The sequence below is a fragment of the Entelurus aequoreus genome, linkage group LG01 (assembly GCF_033978785.1).
Source record: "Entelurus aequoreus isolate RoL-2023_Sb linkage group LG01, RoL_Eaeq_v1.1, whole genome shotgun sequence".
NCBI lineage: Eukaryota > Metazoa > Chordata > Actinopteri > Syngnathiformes > Syngnathidae > Entelurus > Entelurus aequoreus.
In genome coordinates this window covers 282,738-303,896 of record NC_084731.1, presented here as the reverse complement: position 1 = coordinate 303,896, position 21,159 = coordinate 282,738, and the positions used below count along the sequence as shown (strand labels likewise).

Genomic DNA, 21,159 nt, shown 5'->3' with positions numbered 1-21,159 from the left:
GGTGTCGGTTGATATCGGTATCGGTAATTAAGAGTTGGACAATATCGGAATATCGGATATCGGCAAAAAGCCATTATCGGACATCCCTAGTTTAGTTTATTATTTATTCGCTCAACGGTCAACAAAATAAACAAACAGTTTTACATACATGAATTGACAATTTTACAGAGCGAAAGGGTTCAGGCTGAAGTTTTACTACAAGATGTAGTAAAACCAGGAGACATCTTGTGAAATTTGCTTCACGCAACATATTAAATACACTTTGTACACAACATGAACACTGTTCAAATATAAAGACATGTGAAATATCCCTGTACACGTGCACCAATAATATACTATCTACTTCTACTTCCTGCATGTTCTCACCTTGGCTGAAATACAAAACTCTCTGTGCTGCTTCAACAGCTCCTGCGTCTCTGCCGCTGTTGGCCCCGCCGATGTGTGTGTTGCCAGATAGTGGTCCCCTGACTGCTGCAGCCAATCCAAAGCCTTATTGGAAAAGACATGTTAGGGCTGGGGACAATTTCTTCCATCAACACTGAAAAAGCCAGTTTATTTGACTACCATAACAAAGAGTTACATTAGGTACCTGCTGTGCATGGATCTGAAACATGACATACTGCTGGCATTGGTCAAGTCTTCGCTTCTTTAATGTCCAAAAATGAAGAACTCTATTTTCCCTCTGAAGTAGCTCACTGAGAATCCCTGCAACCACACATTCACGTACTAACATCAGTTCCTCGTCAGGACGTGTGGGGTTCCACCTCCATATTGTGTGTGTGCAAGTACTAATGGGTGTCACCTTTGACCTGTTGCTCTGGTACTCGGGAGTGCCCAGTCGCCTCCGTCACCCCAGGCACAGTAAGACTATGACCCGAGATGTTTGCCATGGTGACACTGTTGCGGTGGATGTACTTAAGGAACACTTCTGCATTCCTTCTTGCAAGCGTGCAGGCCTATTGGGTGGAAACAAGACAGTAATGGATGTTTCAGCAGGACTGTCAAGTACTACACCAGTAAAACACCTTGAGAAAGGCCTCTTTCTGCTCCATGTGTTTGTTGACCAGTGGCAGGAGATGCTCAGGCTGTCTATCACCGCCCCCACACCAGTCGTCCTCCCTGCGGTACTCCTGTTCCAGACTCTCCAGCACGCCGCACACCTGCACAGAAAAGTCAACATGTAGAAGGTCAATCATGGCGACACAGTTGCCCAAAGCAGGTTCACACACAAGTGGTTATACTTTGCAGTAAGTCAAGCTACTGGTGGTCATACAGGGGCACAATTACAGTGCATACAGAAAGTATTAACAGCGCATTTCATTACGTTGCAGCAAGGGGGTCCAAACTTTTTTCGCTGGTGATTTTTTGAGCCCTCATTGGGCTGAAAAAATTTGGTCGAGGGCTGGAAGCGAAAGCCGACTGCATGGAAAGTAACTTATAAATACAGTTATATATACCTGTATATGGATAGGTCTTTATTGTCATTGCACAAGTACAATGAAACTTTATTTTCAGCACAAAGCCGTTCAAGATGAGACAAACAAACAAACAGTGTACAGCGTTACAGAACAGGAACGCTGATGGGTCGCCACAAGGCGCCCCGTAAAAGATGGGGAAAAAGGTTTTTTCCCACTCCAGACTGGGCTCCTAAAGGGACCCAGTCTGGAGTGGGAAAAAACCTCCATAGCAAAGCACATATACATAAGACAAGACAAGACAAAGAAGCAAGCAGGAGAGATAAGGGAGAGGAAAGGGGAGAGTGCCAGAGAGAAAAAAATATAATATATATATATTCATATATACACATACATATTATATTAATATAAAGGATATATGATTAATAATTAATATAATTGGAAATGAAGAGTATGTGAAAGTTGGACTCCTACATTGTTTACTTTCGTGACAACCTCTTTAAAATGTTGTAATCAGTCAGAAATATCAAGCAGCTAAAATGTGTCAAACATGTGTAAATGTGGAGACAGTGTTTTGCATTTTTACCCATCATGCTTTTTTTAATTACATCCACAAATTGTGTTATGTGTGCCCATGTCTGTTGGCATTTTGTGTTGGTTCGATGTTTTTTTTTTGCACCATGACTAGGGAAGGTTGTCTGCATTGGGTCATATAAGTGAACGCTGCGCTAAAATGCATTCATAGTATGACAAGTGGTCATAGACCTGAATTACTCATGTTTTCCACAGGATGGTGACAATTCAGCAGCATATATATTGACTTTAATTAACAAATTTACATTTTTCTGTGGCCAGATTCCTTATTAAACTCATATCCTAGTGGTTAGAGTGTCCGCCCTGAGATGGGTAGGTTGGAGTTCAAATCCCAGCCGAGTCATACCAAAGACTATAAAAATGGGACCCATAACCTCCCTGCTTGGCACTCAGCAACAAAGGGTTGGAGTTGGGGGTTAAATCACCAAAATGATTCCCGGGCGCGGCGCCGCTGCTGCCCACTGCTCCCCAAGGGGATGGGACAAATGCAGAGGACAAATTTCACCACATCTAGTGTGTGTGTGACAATCATTGGTACTTTAATCTTAATCTTAATCTTTAATATCTCGCGGGCCAAATTGAAGACACCGGCGGGCCGCACATGGCCCGCAGGCCGTAGTTTGGACACCCCTGTGTTACAGCCTTATTCCAAAATGGAATAAATTCATTTTTGTTCTCAAAATTTTACAGACAATAATACCCCATAATGACAATGTGAAAAGTTTTTATTTTTATTTTGCAAATGTATTTAAAATAAAAATCTAATAAATCACATGTACATACTGTAAGTATTTACAGCTGTTGCTCAATACTTTGTTGATGCATCTTTGGCAGCAATTCCAGCCTCAAGTCTTTTTGAATATGATGCCACCATCTTAGTACAACTATCTTTGGCTGTTTGGCCCATTCCTCTTTGCAGCACCTCTCAAGCTCCATCGGGTTGGATGGGAAGAGTTGGTTTTCATCCAGGATGTCTCTGTACTTTGCTGCATTCATCTTAGTCTATAGGGAGGTGACCAATAATCTGACGGTCACTTTGTCAGAGCTACAGCATTCCTCTGTAGAGAGAGGAGAACCTTCCAGATGGACAACCATCTCTGCAGCCAATCACCAATCAGGCCTGTATGGTAGAGTGGCCAGACGGAAGCCATTTCTTTGTAAAATGTTTGCCAAAATGCACCTGAAAGACTCTCAGACCATGAGAAGCAAAAATCTCTGGTCTGATGAGACAACGATTGAACCCGTTCATCAACAGGCCAACACCATCCTTACAGTGAAGCGTGGTGGTGGTAGCATTATGCTGTGGAGATGGTTTTTAGCGGCAGGAACTGGGAGACTAGTAGTCATGATAGAGGGAAAGATGAATACAGCAATGTGCAGAGACTTCCTGGATGACAACCAATGCTTCCCTTCCAACCTGATGGAGCTTGAGAGGTGCTGCAAAGAGGAATGGGTGAACGTGTCCAAAGATAGGTGTGCCAAGCTTGTGGCATCGTACTCAAAAAGACTTGAGGCTGTAATTGCTGCCAAAGGTGCATCAACTAAGTATTGAGCAAAGGCTGTAAATGTGAATGTCAATGAAGACAAGTATTTTTGATAAATTAGCTAAATTAAATAATACAAAAAAACGTTTCACATTGTTATTATAGAGTATCATCTGTAGAATTTCAAAGGACAAAAATGAATGTATTTCATTTTGGAATAAGGCTGTAACATACCAAAATGTGGAAAAAGTTAAGCGCTGTGAATACTTCCTGGATGTACTGCAATTTAACACAACGCCGATAAAAGAGGTGGACAGGCCTATGCGTGATTATATGGTTACACAGGTGCACACCTTTGTGTTGACAAATAAGTGGGTACATGATGCAACAACAGGTGCACACCTTTGTGTTGACAAATAAGTGGGTACATGATGCAACAACAGGTGCACGGAAAAGGTGCACACAAAGTCCTTCAAACAGGAAGTACTGCGTGCATCTTGACAAAGACTTCTTACCTGTTGAGATGTCCTGTAGAAGGCGGCGGAAGCGTTGACAAGTTTGAGTCGGTCTTCGATCCGCAGCATCAGTCTCTGCCAGTGTAGCGCCACTGTCTGTGCACATGACCTAACTGCATCTGAATCATTGTGGCCTGATCTGGTAGGATGTCAAAGGTTAATACAAAAGAAAAACAAGGATGCTGTGAATTGATTTGCTCCAAAACGTAAAGCAGTGACAAACCTGACAAGCAACTCTGCTCTCTGCTGTAGCGCAAGCGCCACCTGGTGGGTCCGCTGCAAGGAGTCAGCATGGAGGAGAGCCTGGACAAATGTGAGATGTTGCCATACTAAGCACCATAAGGTGCAGTATCATCCACTTAGTGTGTGTGTATAACCTCGATGGCCTGTTGGAGACGTTCATGTTCCCTCTGTAACTGTTCAGCTTCAGACAAACAGCTGGAGTTCAACATGCAGGATGACAACATGACCTCACCCTCGGAGATCCACCCCAGAACCTGACCAACAAACATCAAAACCAAATGTATGCTTGACCTGCAAGTGTGTGTGCATGAGTTACCTGTTTGACCTGGTTCTGCAGGTGTTTAAGCTGCAGGTTTTGTTCGAGATGTGTGTGTGTGTGATCTGCAGTCTGCTGCAGTTCCTTCTGTTTGTCCTGCATGAGGAGCTGCAGCTCCTCCACCTGAGAGGAAAGACCACCCTCCACCTCTGACAGCTCAATTCCTGAAATACAGACACAAGCATGTAGAAGGTAGACTGCACCAGTGCAATCCATGATGAATACAGCTGTGCACAGTGTGTGCGTGTTTCCATAGCAAAGTCAATGAGCTAGTTTCCATGGGGACCAACTGAGTTTCCATGGCTACCCATCCCCCTGACCCCCCTCCCCCATTTTCCTCCTCTACCACTACCACCACCCCTCCCCATAATCGTCCGTATGCAACATCAACCACTCTACTCTTGCACATTTTACTGTATCCCATTCCGTTTCATTCAAACTTTCAAAATGGCATTTGACTCGATGTTTGAAGCGTCCGTAACCTTCGATGTACAATTATTTTCCAGATCCCCACCTAATCATTGTCATCCCCTAAGTGACACTACTCAAGTAAGGCCTGCAATTCAGTTTTAAGTCTCAGTAGAACATACAAGAATCTGAACTGAAAAACTAGACAGCAATTGGAGCTACGATTTGTCTCAATATGAGAGGGACTTAAAGAGACTGTAAAAAATGATTAAACTAACAATTTGGGATGGATGACCCAAAAAGGTGTGTGTAATATAATGGCCAAAGAATAAACCAGCAGACAAAACAGGATCAAAGTAAAAAACTCCACAGGAAGAACATCCGTTTTCTTCCTTTACTCTAGGTCATTGGGCAGCAATCAATGCAGGAATTCACAAACTTTCTTCACCTTTTATTCCACACTAAGCTGTTCCCAGGCCAACCGTGAGACATTATCAAGACTCCATCCCTAAACTCAAGCTAGCCAAGAAGGTAACCAAAAGCCAGATCAAAATTAGACTTCCTTTTTATTGTCATTCATATTTGAACTTTACAGCAGTGGTCCCCAACCACCGGGCCGTGGACCGATTGGTACCGGGCCACGCAAGAAATAAAAAAATAAAAAAAGTTTTGTTTTTTTTAAAAAATAAATCAACATAAAAAACACAATATATACATTATATATCAATACAGTCCGTAAGCACAAAAGATTGTATTTCTTTATGAAAAAATACAAAAATAAAAATCCCCCCCCCCCCGGTCCGTGGGACACATTTTCAAGCATTGACCGGTCCCCAGCTACAAAAAGGTTGGGGACCACTGCTTTACAGTACAGATATGGGGTCCTCTTGACATGGTGTAGCAGAGGTTCTAGTCTGAGTCCATCATGAATGACTCAGCTTCTCACCTTGTTCTTGAAGGTGAGCCCAGACGGACAACCGTTATCATAGATAAAGGTGGAGAAGTTGATCTAGTAAACTCAGAGCTTCACATTTTTCAGTCCAATACTGCAACCACATTACAAACATATCCATGTCTCACTGAAACTCCACAGTTGACAAGACCCCAAGATATTAAAACAATGAAGCCAAACTTTGTCTGCGAATCAGAGGATGAAATACTCCCTAAACGAGATACAGTAGATCCTCATGCCACCAAACCAGACAGTCCCCACACCTTAGATGATACACATACTGTACTTGGTGATAAAGTAGTTCAATGTCTAATGAAAGTCATTTAGACTTACTGCCGGTTTTGCTCTGATTATATAGGGACCAAAGGGCCCACAGTATGCGTGCTAGTGGAGGAGCCTAATCAGCATCTCCAAGTCAAGAAAACATATGTTGACTGGTTGGGGAGAAGTTAACTGAATCTTTTAAGGAACTGATCTCAAACCCCCTCTTAAACATCAAATCCAAAAGTCATGGAGTTCTTCAATCCGTTTTGTATTATTTCAAAACATGATTGCATGCAATAAATGCCTGGTCAAATGTTGATACCAATCAGCCAAGGGACTCACCTGTTGCCTGGACCTCAGTAATGTACTGCTGAAGGTCGTGACCTTGCTGGACGACCTCATAGGTCATGGTATTCATAGCCAGCCTCCGTTCCATGTGCCTGCAGAACAATCAAAGTCTGACATTGCCTGAGGAGACACCTAAGCTGAGGGTTGCATCTGTTAAATGAGCAAAACATTTTAGAGTGGTTGTCTTTATGTATAAACAGACTACAGTGGAAAGCTCAAACTCAAGTACCCAAACCTACTATTGAGTATTAGTATTTGGAGATACGAGCGGCCTCTCTGCTATTTGTTATGCTTTAAGTTGAGTTACGAGCCTCCCCTCATGGCGTAGCTCATGCGATAGTTCACACCGTAAGATCTGCTCATAAACATCCGCTCTCACTTGCTGGCATTAGCTTGTACATCGGTAGAGATCGACATAACTTTCGCTCCAACCATTAAAAACAGAACCTTTGGCAGCGGTCCATCTTCCAGCCAACATTCTCCTCCTGCTGAGGCTTGTTCCTCAACTTCCCGCGAACGCCTGAAACTGCTCCAGGTGTCCAAGGCGGTCTGTTGCCCAAACCCTCGTGTGATAGTAACCTCCCAGCACATGGCCTGAAAAGTATTCACTCTCCTCCCCCACACAACTGATGGTGACAGATAAGGTAATATGGAATATCCACATTTTTAAAGCCAATACTTTCTGCTATCTTAGCATTATTGACCAGCCCTCCCTCTTTGGTGACATGGCCTATTGTTAATGTTGGATGTGAAGGTGCCAATCAGAACAGACTAACAAGTATTTAATTTTTACCCTGCTGGCCTCCCCCCTCCACACCCCTGATTGTAAATAATGTCAATAATTCAATGTGATTGTCTCGTGTGATGACTGTATATATCTGATAGTATATATCTGTATCATGAATCAATTTAAGTGGACACCGACTTAAACAAGTTGAAAAACTTATTGGGGTGTTACCATTTAGTGGTCAATTGTACGGACTATGTACTTCACTGTGCAACCTACTAATAAAAGTCTCAATCAATCACTGTGGTCTGGACTTTCACATTATTACCCATATCCACTCGGCATCCATTGCACCGGTCACCTGGAGGGGGGTCCCCACATCTGCCGTCTCTTCCAAGGTTTCACATTGTTCCCATTGGGTTAAGTTCTTTCTTGCCCCGATGTGATTTAGATCCGAGGATGTCCTTGTGGTTTGTACAGCCCTTTGAGACATTTGTGATTAAGGGCTATATAAATAATCTTTGATTGATTGAAAGTCTTCAGTCTGCTGAAAGCAGTAAATGCTTTAAATGTGTATTCTATTATTTAATAAAACTACTGTAGTTGTTTGTGGTACTATATTTTTTATTATTATTGTTATTTTAAAAATAAACATGTTAAATGTTAAGATTGTAGTGTTTTGGGGTGGAAGGCAAGCATGGATGAAATTGATTTCAATTGCACGAATGCTTTGAGATACAAGTGTTGTAAATTATCGGTCATGGAACAAATTACGATCATAAACTGAGGTACCGCTGCATATGCAGATTACAGAACAGATCGGCCACAATGCTGAAAGGAGGAGATTTACATGTAATAATTTAGCCCTTGAAATGTGATTTATAAAGCCTTAAACTGGTGTGCGGCCACTGTTTCTGTGGCTATATTTAGTACATTTGGAAAGTATGTGCAAACTGGCACAGTTAAGCACAAATGCTTGCAATTGTGGAGAGAAGAAGGCAATCTGTGCGATGACAGATGACGTAGACAGACAATCCATGTTTGTCAGTGCTACAATTAAGACATGGCCTATTGTCTATCAAGCAATTTGAGTGCTGATTTGGAACAGCTGCCACCAAAATGAGTCAGTAGGACAACATGTATTTAATCTGTTCATCATTCAGATCAGAATGTTGCTGTGTACATGGACCCTGGAAACAATGATCTGATTATGACGTGCATTTTCATGCATCACACCTTAAGTCGGAATATATTACTTTGACATGCGCAGAACCTAATATAAACGGAGAGGTGTGTTATCATTTGTGCTATGGTGCCATCTTTTGGACGAGTTTGTTCACTGCAGGTGCAGAATAAGCAGTGACTTCCACTGTAAACATACTTTGTGCATTTCTGCTTGTCTGACTTATCACTGTATCTATTTATCACGTTTTCCTTCTGTTCACGACTTTTGTTTAACCTTTCTTTTTGAAATGGAGCTGTTCTGTGCTTTTTATGTTGTGATTATGTACGGGTTCCGGCGTGTCTTTATGTTACGACATTCTGTGTTATGTGTTTGAGGCTAACAGTTAGCAATTGGAGTAGCTGTAATGTGAATAAAACAGCTCGTTAAGATGACAACTGGATCCCTTCTTTTATTGTAACATCAACACATGAAACTCCAAGCCATCTTGTCTCGTTTTAAAGCAACAAAGTCAACAGTATATAACGCTACGTCTGTACATGTTGGATGGGGGGAGACAGCCGCAAGACAATCGCTTCATTCCGAGACTATTAAATGTAGTTCTCCTTTACCTCCAAAGTATAGCTGACATCAAAGACGTGCAGTAAGGATAATTCGAACCTGAATTTTGGACGATGTGTTTTCACACGCTACAATCCGAATGACTTTCGGCATAAACCACCTGTTTTGATCCGGATTGAATTTTGATCCGAACCCATGTAATCAAGTCGGAATATTCTGAATGGCGTGTTTACATGAAGCATTTTTATTCCGTTAAGGCCTTTAATCTGATTAAATGTGCCCATGTGCACATAGCTAATGTATCTCCTATATGGAAAAACATTTCGCACACTGCATTTCCTTGCCTCTGAATCATTCCAGCGCAGTATCGTAGTTAGTGCCTTGTTTCTCACAGAGCACACCTTTATCATGCTAAAAAGTTGGAATGCGTTTTGATCGCACAATAGGAGCATTCCTATATTGCCTAGAAAAGGTGTCGCACACTAAAGTTGTGTGCTTCATGTTCCACAAGATTGCAAAAGCCCATGGCTTGGAACATGATGCCATGGAATTACAGTCCAGGCAATAGTACACGCAAAATCTTCATTTAGAGAAGGCGGCCTGCACTTGTTATCAATGCAGTCTTACGAGATAAACCCGCAACACATCCACTAATAGTATGAGCAATTGTATAGCTTGTACAAACTATTTAGAGCTCGTTATTTGGAATCTTAACAGTTTAGGCCCTTGGTCTTCTGACATCACAAGAAAGTGTTTACCTGTGAATGCGCTGCTGTGCTAACGTAAGCGCGTCTGGGCTAGCTTCAGCTAGCCGTGATGCCACCGATGCTTGCTTGTCCTGGTTTGTTTCAGAAAGACGTTTCTCAGCAGTGAAGTCCTGGGATTGTTTCTGGAGCTCCTGCTTCCAGGCATCCATCTCCCCGTTAACCTAGGAAACCACACACATTTATTATGGAACAGTGTATGGTTTAAGAAAAAATTAACTATTAAAAAAGATAATCATAGAAATAATAACACTACAATCAAAAGTTGTTGACAGTCAGTTTGGAAGGCTGCAATAATACCTCTAGAATGCACTGTTGCAGGATGCGCAGCTGCAGGTAAACATCTAATCGAATCTTCCGTTGATGGAAGAGTTCCTCCAGCTGCACGTGGAACTCTTCCAGCTGCTGCAGCACTGACTCCACGTGGGCCACTGAGCTACCATGAGGCCTAAACAAATGTGATTGACTTGTGATTAACGTCACCTGCATGCACTGAGATGAAAAGAAATGCCACAAATAATTATGATTCCTAATTATCTTATCAGGAACCACCAGTTGAGGGAAGCAAGCGCACCTATCTTGGTAAATGATGCTACATTATATCCAACACACCCAGGGTCTCTTCTCTACCTTAATTGCAGGATGAGGTCTTCCCCTTCGTGAATAACACTCATCGCAGCTTCCTGTGGGGTTGGAGGCAGGGTTAGTGTGGCAGGGATGTTGTGAGAGGATTAGTGCTGAACTATTACTTGTGTGTTGGCCTGCTGCTGCTGTTGCTGGTTCATGAGTGTCTGCAGGGCCTCCACTGATTCAGAACCAAGGCAGAGGTCAGCTGAGAGCTGCTTTTGGAGCCCCTCCATCCAAGATGACAGCTGTGTGTGTGTGTGCGTGTTGGGGTTATGTATGAGAGAAGAAGTTCAAAAATGTGGACAAGTTGGTTTTGTCTATGACTTTTTACAGACCTCTTTGGTGTGTGTGTAGAAAGACACGGCCAAGTCCAGCAGCGTCTTTCTTTGTTCCACCTTCTGAATGAAGGCCTGCAGGCATGCATGCACACATATGCATGAACTGACCCATGGCAACTGCTTTTCCGGCATTACACCAATCCACCAGTTAGTTAACCTGCATGCGAAGCTCCAGGTCTCGCGCCGCCTGATAGATTTCTTCCTCCTCGCACTCCCCAGACTGAGCCAGCTGGTCGGCTGCTTCAAGAAGCTTCTCTGCATTAGTATAAGTGTTCTGAAACATACATCAATCACGTCACTCTCCAGGGAAGCATTTGTAACAGCAATAGCAATAGTATTTTACTTTTAGAATTGAATCACCTGGGCAACTTGCTGAAAGTCGTCATGTCGTTTCTGAAGTGCCCGTGCTCGATGCAGCGATTTCCCAACACCACTGTGCTTGTTGAGGAAAACTTCACCATGCTGCTCCACCCAGTCCAACACCTGCGGTACGCCGGTAGAGGGAGGGACAGAACATTTTAGAGCACTTAATAGTCAGAAAGTGAAATGGTGCCGTCATATAGGCGTCACACCTGTCTGACGTCCTGTTGAAACACACACAGCTGAAGGTGTTGGTGCAGGCGGAGCTTGCGGTGTTGCCATGCACTCTCCACGTCATGTTGGCCCTGCAGCAGACTCTGTTAGTCCACATTTGGAGGTCTAGTCAGTAATAGTTCGACAGAAAGCCAGCAGTACCTGCATCACTTGGTGCAAAACTCCCATGATGCCATGTGTTGTAGCAGCAAAGTTGAGTTGAGGTGACTTGTCATTGGTGTCGGTCAGCGTGCAGCGATTAAGGACATCCAGCAAGGCTTTCCCACTCTCGCTGACCTGCACATACATACCGCTGAGAAGACAGACCCACAGACAATGAGACGTTCACACAGACAGATCAACAGGAAGACAAGTACTTGGGTGTAGTTGGCAGAAATCTCCTCATTCAGCTCCTGGTGTTTTTTCACGGCTTCATCCAGTTCAGCTGTTGCTGAGGGCAGCGATGCCTCAGCACAGATCTGAAGCCACGCGTCCACTTTTACAAGGAACTACAAAACCAAACAGGTAAGAGAACGAAACATGTCAGCCATAAAGGTGTACTGACCAGCAGTTCCTTATTGATTCGTCACCTGTTCAGCTCCTTGGTGGAAGCCAGTTGCCATGGATAATGTGTTACTACGCTCCTCCAATGCTGTTGTCAGTGACCTCCAGTCTTCCTGTAGCCGTGAAGACACCATGGAAATCCTGTCTGCCCCGTAGTGATGAGCCTCAGCAAGTCTGGCTGCCACAGTAACAACACTGTCCACGTTCACACTGCCATTCTTCACACACACAGACAAAGTGAGGTCAGCAAAGGTTGAAACAGTTCAAATAAGAGGGTGTTGTATGTTTGATGGTCGTGTGATGGGGGATGAGCCAACAAGACGCCAACGAGGAATTGTCAAACAAAAAGCTTTATTTGTTTCAGCAAGCCTCAGACTGGAACTGCAGCTTCCAGGAGAAAGAGTGTAGGCCAGATTACTCTTCTGCTGTCTTCTTGGACAACTGTCCTTAATACCTTTTACATGAAGACAGTTACTCTTTGTTGTTCTATCCTTGGGGCCGGTCAGTCTGGACAACAACTAGTTTGTTTGTACAAATGCGTACAACACTTGGGCGTTGTCACTTTGCTCAATGGAGTCGGGTGACATCCAACCCCTGATCTCTACTCGTGGTCTCTTACCAGATGTCGTTATTGTGTTTACACTTCTTTCAAAAATCCAACTGCTGCTATCCTTTAAGTTCCCCAATGTCCTGGGTGCAATAGCCCCCACTCTCTGGAGAGTTTGTGATGGACAAGTACAATTTTGAAGCTATCTAAGGACATATTTCCTTAGTGGAATAATCCTCTAAAGGATTCTGTGACCAAATACAAACACATGCTAACTCACCATCATATAGGAAAATGGTACATGGAATAATTCACCTCAAGGGGTCATTGACTTCACACCCTTACCATCACGTTGGAGGTGAAGTGCTGGTGTTGGGTTTGCAAGTTGACAGCATGCTGGTGGTTTTGACCTACTTCCACTAGAGTCTGCAAGAACAACTCCTTACTGTGGGCGATCCACTCGGACATCTGCAGGGGACAGGGAGTATGTAATGTAGCATGATTAGGGTCATCGCCATATGACACACCACATGGGCAAGACTACTTATGCTCACCTTTGTGGCGTCCTGCTCAAACAAATGTAACTGCAGTGCTTGGTCAAGGTGAAGCTTTCTGTCACTCCAGCTCTGCAACAAATGACTACGCGCCGCCTGCAGCCGGTCGAGTAGAGACAAAACCTTTGGCGCCACATTTTGAAAATCAGCCCCACCTGACAACCAGCTGCCAGTGCTCCCGAACCCGCTTTCACTCGAGGCATCTCCTTGGGAGAGGCCTAGATGCATGCGCTGAAGCAAGCTCTTTCCTTCTCGGTCATGGGCATCAACTGGCGCTGTAGTAATAGTGTTCCGGAGGCGATTGTGTTCGTCAAGGATTCTGTCAGGAAGACAAAGATACTGTCAACATGAAGTGAAGTAGCCTCCTATGCACTTTTGGTGAAATATTCTTGCCACCCTATTTTGATCCTTTCAACTAGAAAGCTAATCGCCACCAGTTAAAAAGTTGCATCCTCACTTGCGGGCCTCGTCAACATCCTGCGGTTCCGGTGTGTTAGTCACCCCATCCTCCAGCTGGTCCAACTGGGCCAGCAGCTGTATGGCAGCCCCAGAGAACTCCTCCAGACCTAGGCGCAACTCGGTCCACTCCACATGATCATACTCCAATGAACCCCCCAAATCAGACGTCAACTGAGAGGGGTCCACCAACCGGGACAGACCTTCTACAGACACAAGGCTGGTCTAAAAATATATTTTTAGATTAGTAGACCTTAAAGTAGCATTAATACTAAATTAGTAAGAATGGTACAGTAGTTCTACACTGGTACCTCAAAGCTGAGCTTGGCACTGCCCAGGTTGGTCTTGTGTTTTTGCCAGAATGTGTCAGGTTTGATGAGCAGTGCTGTGTGGATGCTGGAGGAAAAGGACTCCTGCAAAGTCCGTAACACCGGCTTCACACTGTCCCACTTGCTGCCACGCATATCCACCACCACTGTAAACCCTCGTGCACGAACATCCTCGCTGCAGATACAGACTGGGTAAATAGAGAAAGATCCACAGACAGATGTAAAGACAAACGACTGCGCACCAGGGTATGGTTGACAGGTATGTAACCAGCCGGCTAAGATCTTCCTGTCTTATTCGCTCATGGTTAGTCCTCGCTGGGAAGGTCAGGATTGGCCCTCCTCGCTTGTCCCGTCCGCCTGTAGATTGAACTGGGTCAAGACCAGACAGAATTGCACCAAAAGGCAGCGATGAGTGGTGTTACCTGACACAAAGGCCACTTTCTCTCTGAGCACTGTCAGGACGTCCCCGGCTCGAACACAGTCTATTTTACTGGAGACTGAAATTTTTAAACACATTGTCAGCTGATTGAAATATAGATTCTGCATACATTAGTGCCAACAGGCGTGGCTTTGGTCTGCTCAATTTTGGGCTTTGTGGCTAACAGCGAAACCACTTGTTGATGAATAAAGTGTGGGATCTTAAATTGGCAATAAAGAATTTTTGAGGCCTTGAAGTCTTGTCTGAAAGACTCGTTAAGAATGACAAGGGAAGTATTTGAGGGTCAACCATGAACACACTCCATAAGCGACCTGGTTGGTCCATCAGCTGTCAGTTTGAGCAGATATGTCATCAGTAAGTGATGTTGGATGTGCACACAGTGTTGAGTCCAAAACAGCTGTTTTTGAGAGGCCTTCAGAGAAAGTTGCTGTGACCAAACAACAATCACGAAGATATTTCACTCTGACTTTCTATGGCCAATTGCAGTTGAAATATTTAGGAACATGAACATTAAATCTAAATTTTCGGGCTGACATTGCTCTAAGATGTGATTATTGCCCCACCTTCCAAAATAACTTTCATATTTCTATAATGAGTCAGTTGTCAATTCGCCGAATGTCCCACGGATATCAAGGCTACAGCTCGCAGCTACAGCTCGCAGCGAATCTTTGGGTGTACCACGATTCGATTCAATATCGATTCTCGGGGTCACGATTCGATCCAAAATCGATTTTTTTCGATTCAACGCGATTCTCGATTCAAAAAGGATATTTTCCCAAATTAAAAGGATTGTCTATTGATGGAATACATAGATTTGAGCAGGATCTACCCCAGTCTGCTGACATGCAAGCAGAGTAAAAAGCTTTTATAATTGTAAAGGACAATGTTTTATCAACTGATTGCAATAATGTACATTTGTTTCAACTATTAAATGAAGCAAAAATATGACTTATTTTATCTTTGTGAAAATATTGGACACAGTGTGTTGTCAAGCTTATGAGATGTGATGCAAGTGTAAGCCACTGTCACACTATTGTTCTTTTTTTATAAATGTCTAATGATAATGTCAATGAGGGATTTTTAATCACTGCTATGTTGAAATTGTAACTAATATTCATACTGTTGTTGATAATATTCATTTTTGTTTCACTACTTTTGCTTTGTTGTGTGTGGTGTTTGTGTCTCCTCTCAATTGTTGTGTGTGGTGTTTGTGTCTCCTCTCAATTGTTGTGTGTGGTGTTTGTGTCTCCTCTCAATTGTTGTGTGTGGTGTTTGTGTCTCCTCTCAATTGTTGTGTGTGGTGTTTGTGTCTCCTCTCAATTGTTGTGTGTGGTGTTTGTGTCTCCTCTCAATTGTTGTGTGTGGTGTTTGTGTCTCCTCTCAATTGTTGTGTGCGGTGTTTGTGTCTCCTCTCAATTGTTGTGTGTGGTGTTTGTGTCTCCTCTCAATTGTTGTGTGTGGTGTTTGTGTCTCCTCTCAATTGTTGTGTGTGGTGTTTGTGTCTCCTCTCAATTGTTGTGTGTGGTGTTTGTGTCTCCTCTCAATTGTTGTGTGTGGTGTTTGTGTCTCCTCTCAATTGTTGTGTGTGGTGTTTGTGTCTCCTCTCAATTGTTGTGTTTATTGCACTTCTGAGTGTTGCTGGCTCGGCTTTGCTTTTGGAATTGGATTGCATTGTTATGGTATTGCTGTGTATTGTTTTGTTGGATTGATTCATTCAAAAAAAAAAAAAAAATTAAAAAAAAAATAAATAAATTTAAAAAATAATAACAATAAAAAATTGATTTTGAGAATCGATTCTGAATCGCACAACGTGAGAATCGCGATTCGAATTCCAATCGATTTTTTTCCCACACCCCTACTATACTACATACACCTGAGGACAAATTATAGGAACTAAAAACATTTGAACATCTCTCAAAAATTCTGCTTGTTTTCAATATTAAAAATAGTCTTTATAAGTTAAGTTAAAGTTAAAGTTCCAAAGATTGTCACACACACACTAGGTGTGGTGAAATTTGTCCTCTGCATTTGACCCATCCCCATGTTCACCCCCTGGGAGGTGAGGGGAGCAGTGAGCAGCAGCAGTGGCTGCGCTCAGGAATCATTTGGTGATTTAACCCCCAATTCCAACTCTTGATGCTGAGTGCCAAGCAGGGAGGTAATGGCTCCCATTTTCTGTAGTCTTTGGTATGACTCGGCCAGGGTTTAAACTCACAACTTCCCAGTCTCAGGCCGGACACTCTAACCACTAGTCCACTGAGATGTAATTGTAGTACATGGCCTCATTTTGGCACATTTTCAAATGTCAAGATGTCTTTGTGAAAGATTCGGTGAAAACTGACATGGTCAAAATGAATAGGTTGAGCTTTAAACACACACCTAAATATTCAATTAGGGTACCACATCTGAGCAAGCAATTAACCCTGAATATTAAAAAGCATGCATTAGTATCACTTAATGGAAAGATATTGCTCCAGAGTTGCTCCTAAACCTTGTTAAGAAGTGATATCATCATGCCAACAAGTAAGGAAATGAGTGTGGAACTCAGATTGAAGATAGCAGATACAGATCTTGTGTTTGAAATGAACTTATTTAAAAACAGGGATCACATAAACAATTTTGTAAATGTGTCAGCATTAGATATAGAGCACATTGTCAGCAGTAGTCCCTGGGCAAACTATAAAAAGCCAGCAATTAGTAAGAAAACAACGCAACATAATGACAGCATTAAAGTTTAATGCATAAAATACAGACCTCAACAGAGTGCAGTGTTGCATGCCTACATACTGTACATACATGTTTGCATTGCTCAACAACAATTATGTCAAGATAAAAATGTAAGGGTGAAGTTATGCTGCTAATTTGAGCATCTCTCAGTTTCTAAAACAGCTGTGTGTTGCATCATTGCAAAGCAGAAACAACTCATTGTGTCAAATATATACCCTACTGTGGTCAAACACAACATTTCTACAACTTTGGAGAGAAAAGTAGTTTGAGATGAGAACAAAAAGCCATTGCAATTTCTCCTCATCTAGGTTTGATGTTTTACGTCATATTGTGGTCGAGGCTCTTCATGGTGGTGGACTTCATGGCTATGGTAAACATAAACCCATTGCTCCCACAGCGGCTCAACCAAAGAAGCGTGAGACCTTCAATCCTAAAAGTGTTGTACTTACAGTGAAGCATGGTGGTGGGAGATTAGTTTTGCTACTTCAGGTACAGTAAACCTTGTTCAGGTTCTAGGGACCCCCAAAAAACCCAACAACTATGTGTTGATAATATCAAGAATAACCTCAGGAAGTCTGCTTGCTATCAGTCTAGGTTTGGGTTGTTGTTTGGTCTTCCTACAAGACAATTTGACCTACAACGTACCGTATTTTCCGGACCATAGGGCGCACCAGGTTTATAAGGCGCACTGTCGATGAATGGTCTATGTTCGATCTTTTTTCATACATAAGGCGCATTAAAGGAGTCATATTATTATGATTATTTTCTAAATGTAAAAGACTTCCTTGTGGTCTACATAACATGTAATGCTGCTTCTTTGCTCCAAATGTTGCATAGATGATGTTTTACTCATCATCTTCAACTCACTTTCTGACAGTCTCTTCAGTTTTGTGGGCGCTCTTATTTACGTGCCTCCACTTGGACAGCGTCATCTTTGTTGTAGCGGTGTAGCGAGCAAGGACGGGAGTGGAAGAAGTGTCAAAAGATGGCGCTAACTGTTTTAATGACATTCACACTTTACTTCAATCAGTAACGGAGCAGCATCTCCTCATCCGTGGCTCACTAGTGCAACAACAACACCCGAAATGGTCCTGTGACTGGAACTCTCTAATAAGTAAAGTTCCTTGGGTGAATAATGTAAAGTCACTACACCGGTATGTTTTAGTGCTTTCATGGTGAGTTTACTGACAGATATAAGTAAGAACTTTACACTACTTGATATTAGAAATGGCAACAGTGGAGGATGAATGTCACATAACAAGAAGATAGAGACAAAGAAGAAGTTCATCGACGACGGCATCTGTACGGACTACAAAGTTTATTTAGCATAATATTGCGAAACAAAACAGCAGATAATGTCTTACCTTATACACTCAACATAATAATACTCCTACGTTGAAGCACAGTACAATCCATCAAGCGGTGTGGCTTCATAGTTTACCAAAGTCCTACTAAAACATTTTGATAGATTTCTGAGCGCCGTGTGTAATTTTCAATGGAACATATCAAATGTTGGTGTTGTTTACTTGAGTCGTATTGCAGTCTCCACGTATCTCTTATGTGTGACTGCCATCATATTGCAGTCTACATGTATTTCTTATTTTTGACTGCCATCTACTGGTCACACTTATCATTACACCATGTACCAAATAAAATAGCTTCGAGGTCGGTAAGCAAAACCAGAATTATTCCGTATATTAGGCGCACTGGGTTATAAGGCGCACTTTTGAGGGGAAAAAAAGGATTTTAAGTGTGACTTATTGTCCGGAAAATACAGTACATCAAAATTGGTCAATAACTTTTTGGGGGACACAAAAATCACAGTTTTGGAGTGGCCCTTTGAGAGCCCAGAACTCAATCTGTGGAGGGAGTTGAAGGTTAGGGTCCATGCTCAGTCATGTGCCAACTGAATTAAAAACTACCAGAAGACATTATTTTCAATTATTATTGAGAAAGGCTATATGATCGTGGCTATTAGTCGACTAATAGTTTTTGCCTTTGTATCTATTACTTTTATAGTTTCAAAAAAAATGTTTAGTTTGGCCTAATGCAAATGTTTTGTTTAGTGGACACACACACACACACACACACACACACACACACACACACACACACACACACACACACACACACACACACACACACACACACACACACACACACACACACACACAATATGACAACTTTGGTTTATGACCTCTTTCATTGAAAATAATATTTGGTCCTCAAGTGTACATGCAGTAATGAACATGTCGGCCAATTAGAAGGCAGGTGGAATGAAAGACTGGTCAATGGACAGGTGAGCAGTGAGGTAATGATCCACACATGGGACAAGCGGTAGTAAATGGATGGATGGACACATGATGTGCATGCATGAGAGACGGTTACACATGGGACAAGCGGTAGGAAAGGGATGGATGGACGTGTGCATGCATGAGAGACGGTCACGGATGGGACAAGCGGTAGGAAAGGGATGGATGGACGTGTGCGTGCATGAGAGACGTTCACAGATGGGACAAGCGGTAGGAAAGGGATGGCGTGCATGAGACGGTCACACGCCCTACCTGCGCTCGCCAGGCCGTCCGGGCCTGCTTCTCCTGCTCCATCCAGCAGATTCATGGTCACAGTCGACGTCGTCCTGCCTGCCTAGCTGTGCCTAGCTGCTCATGAGTGCCTGCCTAGCTGTGCCTAGCTGCTCATAATTAAGTGCCTGCCTAGCTGCTCATGAGTGGCTGCCTAGCTGCTCATATCTAAGTGGCTGCCTAGCTGTGCCTAGCTGCTCATGAGTGGCTGCCTAGCTGCTCATAATGAAGTGGCTGCCTAGCTGCTCATGACGGCTCCAACAGTAAAGTGCCGCCTTGCCTCCCGGTAGCGATCACTTGTGTCGGTCAGTGAGCGCGCATCCTCCACACTCCTCGTCAGTGAGCGCGCATCCTTCACACTCCTCGTCAGTGAGCGCGCATCCTCCACACTCCTCGTTTACGACGACGACGGCGAGTGATGATGTTTGGCGTGTGTCGCACGGAAAAGAAGGCGCTCCGGTTACTTCATGGTTAGCAGAAGCGGCATCTTCACCACCCTCGCGTGACGTGACGCGTCACCTCCACGAATTATCTTCCTTCCCTTCGTCCGTGAGTGCTCTCAGCGCGCAGGCGCACTGAGGGGCAATGCACGGGTGATGCACCATGCAGGACACATACTACATCCATCCATCCATTTCCTACCGCTTGACTCACTACACTGTAGTATGTGTTATTTAGCACACAGAGTAGTATGTGTTATTTAGCACACAGTGTAGTATGTGTTATTTAGCACACAGTGTAGTATGTGTTATTTAGCACACAGTGTAGTATGTGTTATTTAGCACACAGAGTAGTATGTGTTATTCAGCACACAGTGTAGTATGTGTTATTTAGCACACAGAGTAGTATGTGTTATTTAGCACACAGTGTAGTATACTACACTGTGCTGAATAACACATACTACACTGTGCTAAATAACATACTACACTGTGCTAAATAACATACTACACTGTGTGCTAAATAACACATACTACACTGTGCTAAATAACATACTACACTGTGTGCTAAATAACACATACTACACTGTGCTAAATAACATACTACACTGTGTGCTAAATAACACATACTACACTGTGCTAAATAACACATACTACACTGTGCTAAATAACACATACTACACTGTGCTAAATAACACATACTACATCCATCCATCTGCAAGCGCTAATGGGGTCGCGGGGACAACAGCTCCAGCAGACTTCCCTCTCCAGAGCAACATTAGCAACTTCCTCCTGGGGAATCCCGAAGCGTTCCCAGGCCAGAGCGGAGATGTAATCCCCCCATCTGGTCCTTGGCCTGCTGCGGGGTCTCCTCCCAGTGGGACGTGCAAGGAGGACCTCCCTAGGGAGACGCTGGTGAGGCATCCGCACGAGATGCCCAAACCACCTAAGCTGGCTCCTTTCCAAGCCAAGGAGCAGCGGCTCTACTCCGAGTCTCTCTCGGGTGACTCAACTTCTCACCCTATCTCTAAGGGAGATGCCAGCCACCCTTCTGAGGAAACTCATTTCGGCCGCTTGTGTCCGCGATCTTATTCTTTGGGTCATGACCCACACTTTATGACCATAGGTGAGAGTAGGAATGTAGATAGCTTGGTAGACCGAGAGCTTTGCCTTCTGGCTCAGCTCTGGTTTGGTCACAACAGTGCGGCAGAG

At 43.4% G+C, this 21,159-nt stretch overlaps 1 protein-coding gene across 12 annotated transcripts in view; it reads right to left on the bottom strand.

Annotated features, from left to right (window-relative positions):
* The window catches only part of LOC133646167 (kalirin-like), an 87,038-nt gene that overhangs the window by 51,230 nt on the left and 14,649 nt on the right, over window positions 1–21,159 (bottom strand). For 7 of the 12 annotated variants that reach the window (XM_062041303.1, XM_062041294.1, XM_062041321.1 and 4 more), the window contains 26 exons: window positions 14,185–14,259; window positions 14,005–14,119; window positions 13,745–13,937; window positions 13,435–13,658; window positions 12,978–13,296; window positions 12,769–12,891; window positions 11,903–12,094; window positions 11,690–11,821; window positions 11,475–11,609; window positions 11,312–11,404; window positions 11,100–11,222; window positions 10,897–11,013; window positions 10,737–10,811; window positions 10,524–10,646; window positions 10,405–10,457; window positions 10,075–10,222; window positions 9,769–9,938; window positions 6,534–6,631; window positions 4,568–4,731; window positions 4,386–4,505; window positions 4,232–4,311; window positions 4,009–4,147; window positions 1,026–1,160; window positions 803–956; window positions 590–705; window positions 367–489 (listed from right to left, as the gene is read on the bottom strand). In XM_062041303.1, coding sequence (XP_061897287.1) covers window positions 367–489; window positions 590–705; window positions 803–956; window positions 1,026–1,160; window positions 4,009–4,147; window positions 4,232–4,311; window positions 4,386–4,505; window positions 4,568–4,731; window positions 6,534–6,631; window positions 9,769–9,938; window positions 10,075–10,222; window positions 10,405–10,457; window positions 10,524–10,646; window positions 10,737–10,811; window positions 10,897–11,013; window positions 11,100–11,222; window positions 11,312–11,404; window positions 11,475–11,609; window positions 11,690–11,821; window positions 11,903–12,094; window positions 12,769–12,891; window positions 12,978–13,296; window positions 13,435–13,658; window positions 13,745–13,897 — 3,309 coding nt within the window. In that variant the 5' untranslated portion in view covers window positions 13,898–13,937; window positions 14,005–14,119; window positions 14,185–14,259. Of the gene's footprint in view, window positions 1–366; window positions 490–589; window positions 706–802; window positions 957–1,025; window positions 1,161–4,008; window positions 4,148–4,231; window positions 4,312–4,385; window positions 4,506–4,567; window positions 4,732–6,533; window positions 6,632–9,768; window positions 9,939–10,074; window positions 10,223–10,404; window positions 10,458–10,523; window positions 10,647–10,736; window positions 10,812–10,896; window positions 11,014–11,099; window positions 11,223–11,311; window positions 11,405–11,474; window positions 11,610–11,689; window positions 11,822–11,902; window positions 12,095–12,768; window positions 12,892–12,977; window positions 13,297–13,434; window positions 13,659–13,744; window positions 13,938–14,004; window positions 14,120–14,184; window positions 14,260–19,492; window positions 19,665–21,159 lie in introns of those variants that run through there. The other 5 variants (XR_009825244.1, XR_009825243.1, XM_062041287.1 and 2 more) reach the window with 3 other exon arrangements.